Source organism: Pelobates fuscus, chromosome 2 (genome assembly GCF_036172605.1).
Source record: "Pelobates fuscus isolate aPelFus1 chromosome 2, aPelFus1.pri, whole genome shotgun sequence".
NCBI classification, from domain to species: domain Eukaryota; kingdom Metazoa; phylum Chordata; class Amphibia; order Anura; family Pelobatidae; genus Pelobates; species Pelobates fuscus.
The window spans coordinates 352,256,731-352,272,855 of NC_086318.1; the positions used below are offsets into that span (position 1 = coordinate 352,256,731).

Sequence of the window (16,125 nt, forward strand, 5' to 3'; positions counted from 1 at the left end):
AGATATTTTACTGCATAGTGTTGGAAAATAGTGATTTTTCATCCGCCTTCGATGAAGCTTCATATCTTTTTCATCATACTCATTCAGAGGAACCACTAGACCGTCTTCGTGAGTGGCAACCTTCCTCTGTGGGCAGCCTCTGTTTGAGAAGCTTGCCAAGTTTTCAAAGGAATTGTGGTGAAATTGATGACACGCATGTAATGCATGCGCGCTACACTATTGAAGCAGGGCAAGAGAACACCCTACAGATGTGTTCTCTTACAAATGGACATCGACATAGAACCTAGGCCAACAGTCTGTCTGTTAGTGATTTATATAGCACAACGTACAGCTAGAATAGGGAGAATATTTAATTTATGGAGAGCACATAGTGGCATGACAGGTACACACTGAAAGCTGTCTATAAGCATGGTATATCAATAAATAACTAAGATAAATTTGGCAAATCAGGTGTATGCAGATTCCCTCATGCAATCACAGATAAGGTGCACACGTGATAGGTAAACATTTTATAGTGCCCTGCTAGAATTTCTAGGTCAGGGGCAGGCAACCTACGGCACTCAAGGTGTCTTTGCACGGCACTCAAGGCTGCTAGAGCCAAACAGGCTCTGGCTCATCAGGAGTCCCAGTAAAACTTCCAATCGATAAATGCCATGTGGTTGTCAGTTTCTGTGTAAATGGACGTATGTAGTGTATATCTTTTTGCTTTGGGAGCAGTTACTTTTTTTACTTACCTGCGGCCCTTTGTTCCATTGCCACCATTCTCACATATTTTCTCATGCAGTGCTTTAGTACCCAAACTTCTTTGTTGCTCTATGCTTGCTGTAATTAGGCAAGTAGTAATAAGTATGTAATAATAAGTAATAAGGCACTAGTGAGAACCAGCACCCACTGACCCCACACTAGGTGCCCAAGTTATAGTCTCGAGAAAGTCCTGAAAGGCAGTGGGATTCCCTAGTATGTAAGTGGTACACTGGTGTAAAACCCCTTGTAGATCTCAGACTAGGTAGGGACTAGGAAGCATGGGCTCTGCCAATTCTCAAGATGCCTCCAAAATCTTGTGCAGAGGTAATCAAATGCCTTACGAAAACTATCTACCCACTTCCACATTATAAAAGAAAGTACAATAATGTGTAATATATAAATAACGATTTTCTATTGCTCCTCCTTTTTTCCTTCTATTGGTCACTTCTCACTTGATCTGTGTACTGGAAAATAAATGCATTTTATTTATATTTTGCAACATAGTGATTGGCCATTTTTTGTGACCTTTTTGGTTTGTCTGAATCAGTTTCCTGAAAACATAGCATGGACAAAAAATTCATTTAAAATCGACAAATTGAAACTCCACAAAATTTATTTTTCAGATGAACCAATTTGGACCAACTGAACTTTTTCACCATGCATTATAGAAATACATTCACAGTTTTTTTTTAAATGTATATTTAGTAGTCTGAAAAAAAAAAATAAGAAAAATATATATATATATGTATAAATCTTGACAATAAACCTGATTTTCAATGGGGGATGAATCATTTTGATTACAACTATATATATATATATATATATATATATATATATATATATAAATATATATACAGTTGTAATCAAAATTATTGCAAATCAGGTTTATTGTCAAGATTTACAGACTTTCAGCTGTTTGCAATGAACAAATCAAACAAAAGCAATTCAAATGACCCAACACTATGAATGCTATGACCCAAATGACCCAACACTATGAACTATGAGTGGTTTCCCTTAAAGTCAACTGAAAATGCAACTTATAATGACTTCTCCATTCTCAACACCCCCTGAATAGAATCCCTCATAACAGCACAAATGTGCAAAACAGGTGTTGCCTCAAGCACACCTGATGCAGTTAATCAATGGCTTCATTAGTTTCACCAGGTGGGCTTCAGCTGGAAAACTTGGAATACCTGAACTGGCTATGGGTTTGTTAAGTACATGTTTGACCTCATGTTTGAAATATGGCAAAAGAATGGTACACAAATTTAAGAGAAGAGATCATCGCCCTTCACAAACAAGGAACATGATGCAGAAAGACAGCAAAGCCACTAGAGACACCATTGGAAGCATAGTTCGCAAGTTCAAAGTTGAAGAAACAGTGGTTACACTACCTGGACAGGGCAGAAAAAAGAAACTATCAATGGCTGCAACCAGATATCTGAAAAGGTAGGTTGTGAAAAACCCTTGAGTGACTCCAAAAGACTTGCAGCAAGTCTTGATGGCAACAGGCACTGAGATTTCAGTTAGCACAGTAAGGTACCGTACTAAACGCAGAAGATTTCTATGCCAGAACTCCAAGACATATACCACTACTGACCTAAAAAGAAGAAAAGGGGGGCGGGGCCTAACCATCATGGCGACAAGACGTGTCTCTCAGGAGCTCCCGCTCCGTGAGCCCGAAACAAGCGACCTAAGGCAGTATCTCAGAGAAAATACGGCGACAAAATATACCCACAGGCTCCCTACCACTGAGGGCATACAGGGTGAGGGTGAGAGACTCACTCGAGACCTGCCGACACGACGACTGACAGCGCGGCCTAGCACACACCGGGTGGAAGAGACGGCCGCTCTCCCGAGCCGGAGACGCTCAGGCGACAGGATGAGCAAGCCCCGTTACCCCCCCCCCTCCTGGACCGGCGGGGGAGATCCCGGTCCACCCAGCGGAGACAAAGCAAATCAAACCTTACAAGCGACAGGCAAGTGCAGAGCTTTGCCCAAGATGGCGGACACTGTAGGCGCTGAGAGCCCCACAGACGAGATATCGGATGTCCTGGCAAGGATCAACGGACACTTTAAGCGGTTCTGGAAGCAGCTGGAGTGCAGGCTACACCAACCTGCCCAGCCACGCAGCACTGACCCGTTCACACAGAAACCGCGGCCGACCGGACGGCCGGTGACCCAGCGCCAGGGCACCCGAGCTACAAAACGGAAGGCGAGTAAACCTCACTTGCAGCAGAGCCACCCACACACGAGCCTTAGGCCAACCATCCACACTAAACGAAGCAGAAGGGGTCCCTCGGTGCCAATGCCTAACCTCAGGAAGACAACACACATGCCACCAGGGCCGCCACCAGAAATTTTGGGGCCCCTGACAAAGCACAAGGTCTGGGCCCCCGCGCCTGGCCGGCCTCCCCCCGCAATGAATGCAGTGTGTGTTAGTGTAATGAATGCAGTGTGTGTATCAGTGTAGTGGATGCAGTGTGTGTGTCAGTGTAGTGAATGCAGTGTGTGTGTGTTAGTGTTGTGGATGCAGAGTGTGTGTGTTAGTGTTGTGGATGCAGAGTGTGTGTCAGTGTAGTGGATGCAGAGTGTGTGTCAGTGTAATGAATGCAGTGTGTGTGTCAGTGTAGTGGATGCAGTGTGTGTTTTTGTCAGTGTAGTGAATGCAGTGTGTGTGTCAGTGTAGTGGATGCAGTGTGTGTGTCAGTGTAGTGGATGCAGTGTGTTTGTCAGTGTAGTGAATGCAGTGTGTGTGTCAGTGTAGTGAATGCAGTGTGTGTGTGTCAGTGTAATGAATGCAGTGTGTGTGTGTCAGTGTAACGAATGCAGTGTGTGTGTGTCAGTGTAACGAATGCAGTGTGTGTGTGTCAGTGTAATGAATGCAGTGTGTGTGTGTCAGTGTAGTGAATGCAGTGTGTGTGTGTCAGTGTAGTGAATGCAGTGGATGCAGTGTGTGTGTTAGTGCAGTGGATGCAGTGTGTGTGTTAGTGCTGTGGATGCAGTGTGTGTGTGTTAGTGCTGTGGATGCAGTGTATGTGTTAGTGTTGTGGATGCAGTGTATGTGTTAGTGTTGCGGATGCAGTGTGTGTGTGTTAGAGTGTTGCGGATGCAGTGTGTGTGTGTTAGTGCAGTGGTTGCAGTGGATGTGTTAGTGCAGTGGATGCAGTGGATGTGTTAGTGTAGTGGATGCAGTGTGTGTTAGTGTTGTGGATGCAGTGTGTGTTAGTGTTGTGGATGCAGTGTGTTAGTGCAGTGGATGCAGTGTGTGTGTGTTAGTGTTGTGGATGCAGTGTGTGTGTTAGTGTTGTGGATGCAGTGTATGTGTTAGTGTTGTGGATGCAGTGTGTGTTAGTGTTGTGGATGCAGTGTGTTAGTGCAGTGGATGCAGTGTGTGTGTGTTAGTGTTGTGGATGCATTGTGTGTGTTAGTGTTGTGGATGCAGTGTATGTGTTAGTGTTGTGGATGCAGTGTGTGTGTTAGTGGTGTGGATGCAGTGTGTGTGTTAGTGGTGTGGATGCAGTGTGTGTGTTAGTGTTGTGGATGGAGTGTGTTAGTGTTGTGGATGCAGTGTGTGTGTTAGTGTTGTGGATGCAGTGTATGTGTTAGTGTTGTGGATGCAGTGTGTGTGTGTTAGTATTGTGGATGCAGTGTATGTGTTAGTGTTGTGGATGCAGTGTATGTGTTAGTGTTGTGGATGCAGTGTGTGTGTTAGTGTTGTGGATGCAGTGTGTGTGTTAGTGCTGTGGATGCAGTGTGTGTTAGTGTTGTGGATGCATGTAAATGTAATGAAAGTTATTCCCCCCTCCCTGTTTCTTACCTGGTTCAGGGAGGGGGGAAGATTATTTGATCCCTGGTGGTCCGGTCCGGTGCCATTGTGGGGCCCCCGCAGAGGGGGCCCAGCGAGCTGCAGCTATACTTTCCAGCATTTCCTCGCTCTAACTCCCGCGAGACGTGGTGTGCGCGGCGCGCGGAGCGTTGCCATGGTAACCCATGGCAACGCTTTAACGGCCGCACGTCTCGCGGGAGTTAGAGCGAGGAAATGCTGGAACGTATAGCTGCAGCTCGCTGGGCCCCCTCTGCAGATACAGGGAGCCGGGGGGCCCGCGGCTGCACCTATATATAGCGATCGTCGCTATATATAGGTGCAGAGAGTAAATGTGGGGCCCTGGACTGACAAAGCAGTCCGGGCCCCCCAGGACCGCCGGGCCCGTGACAACCATTATGGTTGTCACCCCCTGATGGCGGCCCTGCATGCCACAGCACACTGACCTTCATCAGCAGGGAAAATGGCTGCAGCATAGCGGAGGCCCCGAGTGGAACCTGGGAAGCAACCCACTGGACATCGGCACACACCAGCAACAAGGCGCGACCAACCAGCCTCACCAACCCACTTACCGATCTCGAACGGGCAGAGACACTACTTACAGGGTGCCCAGCCAAGGCATCGGTTGAACGCCCTATTAAAAAGACTGGCAGCCCCACGGAAGCAGTACAAGCAGATCCAAACAGCATCAACCACACGGAACCTGCTGGGATACCTACTACGACTCCCTTTAGGCCTACTGCTCACCAGATAAGACTGTCAACCAGTTTACTATAAGCGATGACTATGTCTTTATTTAGTTCGTGTTATTCATGTGATAATCTCTCAGAGCCTAAGCATAATGTATACAACAGCATGGAGCAAACATGAGGTTTATATGTTTTACTGCAACATAAACAGCTGCACTATTAGCGAGACACAGGGCCGGCCTTAGGCATTTGGGCGCCCTGTGCAAAAAATCTTCACAGCGCCCCCCCTCCCCCACTCCTTACCCCTTCCCACACACCCTGTCACACACACACACACACACACACACACACACACACAGGCAGGCAGACAGCCATACACACACACACACACAAACACACTCAGGCAGTCATACACAGACAGCCACACACACAGACATAGAATGTGACGGCAGATAAGAACCATTCGGCCCATCTAGTCTGCCCAGACAGTCACACATAGGCAGTCACACACACACACAGGCAGACAGCCACACACACAGTCAGACACACACACTCACTAACAGACAAACACACTCACAGACACACACTAACATACACAGACACACACTAACATACACAGACACACACTAACATACACACACACACACTAACATACACAGACACACACTAACATACACACACACACTAACATACACACACACACTAACATACACACACACACTAACACACACACACACACACACACACACTTTTTTTTAAATTTATTTAGACACCCCCCCCAGCCTCCTTACCTTTGGGAATGCTGGGGGGGGGTTCCTATTTCTCCCTGGTGGCCCAGTGGCTGCTGGGCGGCGCTGGCGGGCGGCTGGCGGCTGGCGAGGGAGCACTTCCTCTGAGCTGTTTGCTCAGCTCCCTCGCGCGCCGCACAGTGAGGCTGTGGCGGTATTTTATGTTGTGCATTCATAGTAGAGCCACGAAAGGTTGCAGGGACCGTCTTCACTGCAGTGTGTAACCAGACATGTCTGCATAAAAGGACAGAGGCATGTTTTCAAAGTTGTATGAGGTCGCCTTAGGTCCTTGAGTGTTGTGAAGTGCAGTTAATTTTTGGCCTGCTGCAGTTTAAGTGTTTGCACCTAATGTTGGAGCTCAGCAATGGCTTTGGTGTGTTGTGTGGCAGTATCTTCCCAATGCGGCTGTCCAGGCCTGTGAGGTCCACATGGAGTTGAGTGACATCTGCCTGGAGGACCTTCTGTAAGTCTCCCAGCATGGTTTTCAGCGTCTCTGCGGTCACTGGTCCGGTTTTGCCAGTTCTTTAAACCTTCTGTGATGACTTTAAGGAGGGTAGATCGTAAAGATCCTCGCTGAGGTCCAGGTCTTTTTGCTAGTATAAGTAATATAGTTGCTGAGCCCATGTGCCATGACACAGACACACACTAACATACACAGACACACACTAACATACACACACACACACTAACATACACAGACACACACTAACATACACACACACACTAACATACACACACACTCACCCACATTAACACATTTTTTAAAATTTATTTCTCCCTGGTGGTCCAGTGGCTGCTGGGCGGCGCTGGCGGGCGGCTGGCGAGGGAGCACTTCCTCTGAGCTGTTTGCTCAGCTCCCTCGCGCGCCGCACAGTGAGGCTGGGAGGCGGAGCCGGAATATGACGTCATATTCCGGCTCCCAGCCTCACTCTGCGGCGCGCGAGGGAGCTGAGCAGACAGCTCAGAGGAAGTGCTCCCTCGCCGGCCGCCCAACCGACCGCCCAGCCCATCAGCCCGACCGCCCAGCAGACCAGCATGTCTGTTAGCCGCAAGGCTAACAAGACATTTGCCTTGGGCATTTGGGGGCGGCTTTTTTTGCCGCCCCCTGGAAAATGCCGCCCAAGGCAAATGCCTTGTTAGCCTTGCGGCTAACAGACATGCCGTGTGAGCTATGCGGCCGCAGGGCGCCCCCTGCACCATGGCGCCCTGTGCGGCCGCACAGCTCGCACACCCCTAAGGCCGGCCCTGGCGAGACATACTAACATGTTATTCACACCAATGCGAAGTCTTCAAGAATATGGCGGCTATGTTAATTTTGCTTATTAACCGCATATCTACGCTAACGCATATTAAGCGATGTTCTTACCGCTACTTATTATACTTTAACCCCTTAAGGACCAAACTTCTGGAATAAAAGGGAATCATGACATGTCACACATGTCATGTGTCCTTAAGGGGTTAAACATCACACCAAAGAATAGGCCAAATTTAGCAAAAGCTTCTTACAACTCCCATCACTCGCAGCCAACATGGAGGTCTGCATATTAAGCTAATATGCTAATGTAGCTAGGGGGCTTTACTTTAACTTTAGCTGGAACCACTGTCTCAGCCACAACCATGCCACTAGTTCATCCAGAATAAATAGCCCTCTATTGAAATAGCATGGTATAAAGGCGATGCAACTAAACGTGTGTCAATCATCTATGTTTTCAACGTTAATTTCTATATCTCCTTTCTTATAAAGCATTGTTCTGCGCCCTTGCAACCTCGCATATTTTTCTGTAAAATGCTGATGTCAAGCGTAACGTTTATCATTTAATTTACTTTATCACCTTAAGCGCAGCTAGCTATATCTCAAAGCATGTTATACCATAAAAGCGATGCCTAATAGTTTGATACCTTCATGTAATTTGTAATCTCAATTTACGTTTAAGCCTGTTTACTATGTAATATCAAACAAAAATGTGCTTTGTCTATCTACTACCCACTGTAACAAATGTTTAGCAATCAACGTATGGAATGCCGTTGGGGTACCATATGTAAGCCTGTAACCATTATAAGCACTGCAAAAATAAAGAATTTAAAAAAAAAAAAAGAAGAAAAGTTGGCTCCAATTTGCTCAAAATTATATAAATAAGCCACAGAAGTTTGAGGATTCTGTTCTGTGGAGCGATGAAACAGAACTTTTCGACCTTATGGATCAGCGTTATGTCTGGAGGAAGAAGAATAAAGCATATGCTGAAAAGAAGACTCTGCCTACAGTTAAGCATGGTGGTGGCTCGGTGATGTTCTGGGGTTGCTTTGCATCCTCTAGGGCTGGAAACCTGCAGTGTGTGTAAGGCAAGATGGATTAATTGAAGTATCAGAGAATACTAGGAGAAAACGTCATGCCGTCTGTGAGGAAGCTGAAGCTTTGGCATCATTGGACCTTCCAACAAGACAATTATCCGAAACAAGGTTTGGTTGCAGAAGAAATCCTGAAAAATTCTACAATGGCCATCACAGTCACCTGTCTTAAACCCTATAGAAAATCTCTGGTGGGATTTGAAGACGGTGGTTGCAGCATGCAAACCCAAGAATATTACTCAGCTCTTGAGCAATGGGCTAAGATTCCTTAGGAATGATGCCCGAAGCTGGTGTCTGGCTATGCATCTCATAGCCACTTGAAGCATTCGTTGTGTTGAGCTATTTCAATTGCTTTTGTTTGATTTGTTCATTGCAGACATCTTGAAATCTGTACATTTTGACTATAAACCTGATTTCAATTGAGGTTGAATAACTTATATATATATATATATATATATATACTAATTAAACAGTCATGACTATGCCATTCATTTTTAAAACATTGATTAATTCATTATGAATTATGAAAATTCTGAACAAGTGGTATGAAATCAATCAAGGATATTAAATGTAATGAAGGTCCATCATATGGTATGAAATCAATGCTCGTATTGCAAGCACAGGATGATATCAAACAAAAACATTTTCTGATGTCAATAGGAGTCTTAAAAAGTAAGCTTCTTTTCCATGCCAGACTTGGTACATTGACTCCATTAATAAATCATTTTGAGAGTCTACAAATTCCTCATGAGTTTTATGTACACACATGGGATGTTCTGCTTTTAGGGAAAAAGTTATTTACAATCCCTAACAATAAATAACTCAGACATAGCATTATGAATTTGAAAAATAAACAAAATGCTATGTGAATAAATATGACTTCCATTAGTACTGGTGCTAAGCAAAAATGTTTAAACAAATATTAATTAACATTCAATATATTAAAAATCTCTCTCACATAGTACTTGCTGGGAGCATAATTAAAACCAAAGGGGAAACTACGCAGGAGTTAAGTAATTCAACTAAACAACATAACATTTTAAAATAAGTAATGTAGGTGGCTTACAAGTAAATAGTAGGTTCTGTTTGAATGATATTTTTTAAAAAAATATTATTTATTTACAATATATATATAACACATCACAATATGTAACATATAGCTATAAAGTGCTATGAACTAGAATTGAACATAGTAATTTAGGGTGAAAACAAAATTTAAACCTTTCTGTTGCTGGTCAAAATGAGGTCAAATATATTCTGTGTTCAAGTGATTTTCAATAATGTTTGAAATACAGTCGGTAATTTAGTTTTGCCCTGGATCTACTGTGCGAATTCCTAGCAAGCTAATTTCATACTTGACTGTTCGTGATGTATATAATCCTTTCCACCAATGTGGCTAAAGTCTCAGTGAATGGGACAGTTTGGTTAAGGAAACACTCCAAGTACAATAACCACTACAGAAGGGGTAGATTCCAAGATGTTTTAAAACTACAGCTTCCATGATGCTTTGTCATTCTAAAGACATTCTAATGGCATTCTAAAGGCATGCAAAGCATCATAGAAGTTGTAGTTCTATAGCATCTGGGAACTAACTTTTGAGCACCCCTGAACTACAGTGTGCTGTAGTTGCCATGGTGCCAGGTGTGACATGGCTCCCTCCAAATGTTAGTAGTCATACAGTTTTCTAACAGTTTGACCTCTTCCTTGCAATCAATAGGGCACAATTTCCTGCCTTTGCAGATGGAGGTAAGAGCTGGAAGCTCCTGCTAGGCCCTCTTGAACTAAGCCCTGCAGTGCAGCTGTATGACCATCAGATAATTGTTCTCAACCAATGAACTAAGCATTGCACCAAAAAAAAGCCTTTTTGAAAAAATAAATTTCAACATTTGCATCTTTTCCAGCCTCTCTTCATATATTAAATCTACCATACCTGAGGTGTAGGTAGTGTTCAGTCCAAATTACATTAGTATTACATTAGTCATACCAACAAGGACCCAAATACCAAAAAAGAGCGTCATAGGAAAGATTAGTTTAATTCTATAGTACTACCAGGGCCGGACTGGGGATACAAAGCAGCCCTGGAAAAAACCTATGCCAGCCCCATAATTCAAAATATTGGTCCTTTCATGGTAATTCAATTATACAATAAAGCATACTCACATGCAGACACAGACAATCCCACTGAATGAAACATTTCAAGGAGCACTCCATGCACCATAGCAATTTATGATGTTTGTATATGTAATGGTAAAAAAAATGACTCAAAGTATAAATCTATCCTGCACTTATTAACTTAGTTTTGCCTGTCAGTCTATGTACTTATCAAGGCTGTATTTACATGTGTATATATATTTACAAAAAGCTTGACACTCACCTATTAAGCAAAGTTTTGTTAGTACCCTGTTGCAGGCCAGCGTCATAAATATAATCCAAAAAATTAGACAATTACTGTGCACTCCACAGGTTTTTCAATCCCTGTGTTACTTTAATTACTTCAAGAAACCATACAAAGTCCCGATCAACGTTTCGACCCCAAGTCTGTCTTTCTCAAGATCCTTGAGAAAGACCCACTTGTCCAGACATCCCAGCAATCAAACACCAACATAACATGCAAACACACCCCTGTAAACACAAACATGACATACAAAGACACCCCTGAACTCCAACTCTAAAATTATATACAAACACAGAGAAAGTGTCAGGTTACTCAAATAAAGGAGGGGGGCTAACCCCCAGGTAGAATTTACTATAATGCAAAAGAAACAAGGGTAAACCGTTTAGCAGATAAACCCTTTTGTGCAACGAGTAACCCAAAGATAAATAAAGAAAACTTCACTTTTAATATGATTATTTAAAATATTCTATAAACACTAGACATAAATAAAATTAGTATCTATAATAGGATAAAAATCCTACAAAATATAATGAAAAATATATATCTGTTGTTAAAGAATAAATAATAAATACAAATAATAGTCTAAGTGAAAATACTAAGGTAACAAAAAAGAATATAAATAGGTGGGTAATGGTTTGGTGATCTCACCATACGTAGCAATATGAAACAGAAATGTAACAAAATATATAGAGGTTACATTTGTAACATATCGTATTTGCCAGGAGGGGAGAGATATAACGTAGTAGATTGTAAAGAGAGCGGGGAGCAAATCCAGCAGGTAATAAGATTCCCTACTCTCTTGTGCCTTTGAGGGCACCCCTTAAAAAATTCTAGTTGCCCCTCCTCCTCTTAATAAACTGCCTGGTAGACTTAATAAAGCAAAGTTGCATTGACGATGTCTCGTAAGACTGAGCGGCTATGGTGGAAAACAATCCAAACTAAATAATAAAAAATAAAAAAAACATGAATGAAAAAAAAAAAAAAATATATATATATATAAATAAAGTATGGCTGGTAGTGTCAGAGAAGGTCTTAGTTCATATTGTCCCATATCTCTTGGACCAACATCATACTATGTAAACGTCCCGACGCGCATTGCTGAAAATATTCATTGGATAACTAGGATTGACTGACAGGCTGATTTATGCTACTGCAAAAAGTTCCATGGTGAATAGTTTTCTGTTTTTTAGTTTTAATTTTTTTTTTTTTTTCATATTTTTGTGTATCTTTCTAAATATATAATTCATAACAAGTCTAGTCTGGATTGTTCAGTCCTGTTATAATGCTGCCATGCTTTTTCACAGTTTAACTCACAGCAGATGTTTGGGTTTTTTTGGTGGTAGTTCATACCACTACAACGTATTATATAATTATAATATAATTATATTGTTTTTACAGAAAAAACGTGTTCCAGTATGCTTAAGTTTGAAAATAAATTTCATTTATATCTGAACAGAAAGAATACATTTGGCAAAACTCAAAAGATAAATTGCAGCCAAAAAGCCAGTGACTGTTACAAAGACTCGCATCAATTGGTTTTATGTTTTTGAAGTTTTTCTTTGTAATCGGATTTGAGTAGTTTTAGTATTATTTTATAAACGTGTGAAGAAATTAAACTTGTTTTGAAATTGGTACAGTTGCCAACTGTTATAATTACTATTCCCAAAGAGAGAAATGATGCCCTGTTTTCTTTATCTATACTTACACAGATTTACGAAGAATTACAGCTGGATTTCTGGGCATGGCCGCTGCTGTACTCCTGTGTGGATGCATAGTGGCTGCTGTGAGCTTTTTTTGGGAAGAAAGCCTCACTCAACATGTGTCTGGACTTCTTTTTCTCATGACAGGTATTCTATATAAAACTAACAAAAATCATACGAATAAAAATTCATCAACTAATGCAAAAACCAAAATAGATTTTAAAGAGCAATGTTTTAGTTTTCCAGGGCAAAATATTTCCTAATTATAAGAAATGCTATATAAAGTTAACGAATATAGGAAAGACTCTCTTATTTAAAGGGACACTATAGTCACCTGAACAACTTTAGCTTAATGAAGCAGTTTTGGTGTATAGAACATGCCCCTGCAGCCTCACTGCTCAATCCTCTGCCATTTAGGAGTTAAATCCCTTTGTTTATGAACCCTAGTCACACCTCCCTGCATGTGACTTGCACAGCCTTCCATAAACACTTCCTGTAAAGAGAGCCCTATTTAGGCTTTCTTTATTGCAAGTTCTGTTTAATTAAGATTTTCCTATCCCCTGCTATGTTAATAGCTTGCTAGACCCTGCAAGAGCCTCCTGTATGTGATTAAAGTTCAATTTAGAGATTGAGATACAATTATTTAAGGTAAATTACATCTGTTTGAAAGTGAAACCAGTTTTTTTTTTCATGCAGGCTCTGTCAATCATAGCCAGGGGAGGTGTGGCTAGGGCTGCATAAACAGAAACAAAGTGATTTAACTCCTAAATGACAGTGTAGGGAATGATCTATACACTAAAACTTCTTTATTTAGCTAAAGTAATTTAGGTGACTATAGTGTTCCTTTAAGGTTCTTAAACATATGTTTCTCAAATGGTGTTATAAATATCTCTGTATTATATTTATTGAAAGATTAGATATATTCATTGTATTATATTATTTTGAGGTATACATTTAACAGAATTATGACAAACATTATGTTTACCTACACATATCGCAGAAAAGTGCACAAACGGTGTACAACAGTCAGAGTTCTAGTTTCTAAACTATTATCCTCTATATTCTGCAAAGTTTCTAACTAGCTGTATTTTATTGAACGAAAGAGGCAAAAATGGCAGCTCTAGAAGGACAAGAAGAAAACTTAGAGGGTGAAGGACAAATATGGTAAAAGGCAAATAGGGACAGGACGAAGAAATGAGACAGAAAATGGTAGATTGATGTTATCAAGCAGACAAAAATTATGGTTCTGCACTATAAAGGATATGAGCTTACATTTCAACTGATTTAATCTCATTTTGTAATTAGCAGTCAAAGTAGCTTATACCTTTTTGTCTAATGTATGAATATTTGTTCAGTGCTATAATTGAAGAAGGCATCAGGCATTGTGTTTTATACCAATAGTACATTTCCGTTCAAATTTTCATTCATATTCCAATATACTGCTGCAGTATAGAACTATGTAGCAATGGAACAATGCTTGCTCCAGGACAATATCAGTTCTGCATCTCATTGCCTGTTGTAAATGCTTACATTTTTTATACTAGGCACTAGTAAGATATTCTTTTTAAGCTCTTTATTAGTCATTAATCTATTATTATTATTGCCATTTATATAGCGCCAACAGATTCCGTAGCGCTTTACAATATTATAAGAGGGATTTAACTATAAATGGGACAATTACAAGAAAACTTACAGGAATGATAGGTTGAAGAGGACCCTGCTCAAAAGAGCTTACAGTCTATAGGAGGTGGGGTATAAAACACAATAGGACAGGATGTATAGGATTTAAATACCCTCACTATTTTAATAGCCTTGCTAGAGATGTCATGCATTGTCATTTATCTCACTGTCATCAACCTTTGACCTTCTAGGTTTTGCTAGACTAGAATTTCCACCATCCTAACCCAGCGTAGAGGCTGCTAATCATGACCTGTATCTAAGTAACACAATCCCTGAAATGCCAAAATTTACCTACTTGACATAGTATGTGACTTCTTCGAGACCTTTGCATTAATACATTTACTACAGAGGGTTATTTGTTGCTCTATTAAAATTGATCATTATGTAAACTAAAAGGTACTGACAAAGACTTTCTTTGTAACAAATGTTTTCATTTTTGCCATCTGCTGCCCCACAGGACCAATTATTTTAAAGGAATGCAATTAAATGTCTCTCGAAAACAATGAACGTTTTTATTATTCATCTTTAATAATGCATATTTGATCTATTTTCAGGAATATTTTGTACAATATCTTTGTGTACATATGCAGCAAGTGTCTCTTATGATCTGAATCGCCTGCCAAAATTTATTTATGGGCTTCCAAGCGATGTGGAGCATGGGTACAGCTGGTCTATGTTCTGTGCCTGGTGCAGTCTGGGCTTGATAGTAGCAGCCGGCTGTTTGTGCACGGCCTATCCGTTCATCAGCAGGACCAAGATTTTGCATCTCAAATTTTCCAGAGACTCTTGTGTATGACTGAGAAGTGCAACCTATGCCAGTTTCCATCCTTAAATTGCTCTACACACTCGAAATCCAATTGCAGTGCAACAATGTAGAGACTACAAATTCATGTTTGAAGCACAAGTACATTCATGGAAAAAAGGTTACTGAGAAGGTACTTTAGCTTCCCATTATGTAGAAAGGACTGTATTAACGACCCAGTGGCCTTCCATTTAACCACTGTTGGACCTAATTAATTCTGTGTGTTCCGGACATGTGATCTTCTTCCCCAAGTCTAATAGGGTTCTGGGAGACTAAAGCATTGATGAACAGTGGTTCAAGAAGAGAGGTATTGTGTTTCTATAGAAAGTAAAAAACAAACAAACAAACAAACAAACAAACAGGACCTTCCATTGCATGGAAATACTGTGCAATCAAGTGCTTTATAAAATCATTCTTTATGCAACATATCTATGTGTGTCTTCAAGTGAAATGTCACTGTAGGAAAGAAGAAGAAAAAAAACATATGTAGGAGACATGTTTACTGTTGGTTCTGCTCTAATTTATTTTATACATTTGCCTGTTGTCATTGTGCGAGAGGGAAAAAAGATACATTGGTCTTGTGTGAAAGCTTGGAGGCTCTTAATAATAATGTTAATCTCATGCTTGGTAGCCCTAACATGCAGATTCTTTTGAAATCAGCAGATTGCTTGTTCCAGGACAACATAATTCTTGCATCTTATTGCCTATTGTGATTTCTTAAATTCCTGTGTGCCATAAAATACAATTTAAATAATGAAATGAGGTCTTTGTGTATTTTAGTTTTTAACAGTTCAATGTAAAAGTATTGAACACAATATTTATTTAAGATGAGGGGGCTTTTTTAAATTCCAACCTCAAATTTATTTGATAAAATAATTGAATTTACTGAATTAAAAAAAACAAAAAACATATACACAGTTTATTTATTGGGGTACTTACTAAACTCTGAATTTTTTGCAAACTAAATCCGAATGGCCAAACAAGTTGTGACTATGACGAGTTGGACAAGTTTTCCAGTTAAGCTATTTTTGCCTCAGTTTTTACGTTCAGATTTAGAACTCAGAAAATTCAAAACTCAGAGTTTAGTGGATAACCCTGTGATTATTAAGCATAATATGGCAGTATTAACTAATTGAAAAACAATATAAAGATGTG

The 16,125-nt window shown here is 40.8% G+C and overlaps 1 protein-coding gene across 1 annotated transcript in view; it reads left to right on the forward strand.

The window, feature by feature from the left end:
* TMEM178A (transmembrane protein 178A) overlaps window positions 1-15,846 on the forward strand; it is a 111,186-nt gene extending 95,340 nt beyond the window's left edge. The window contains exons 3-4 of the mRNA XM_063443639.1: window positions 12,498-12,635; window positions 14,723-15,846. Of these exons, the coding sequence (XP_063299709.1) occupies window positions 12,498-12,635; window positions 14,723-14,964 (380 nt within the window). The 3' untranslated portion in view covers window positions 14,965-15,846. The remainder of the gene's footprint in view (window positions 1-12,497; window positions 12,636-14,722) is intronic.
* The last annotated feature ends 279 nt before the right edge of the window (window positions 15,847-16,125 follow it).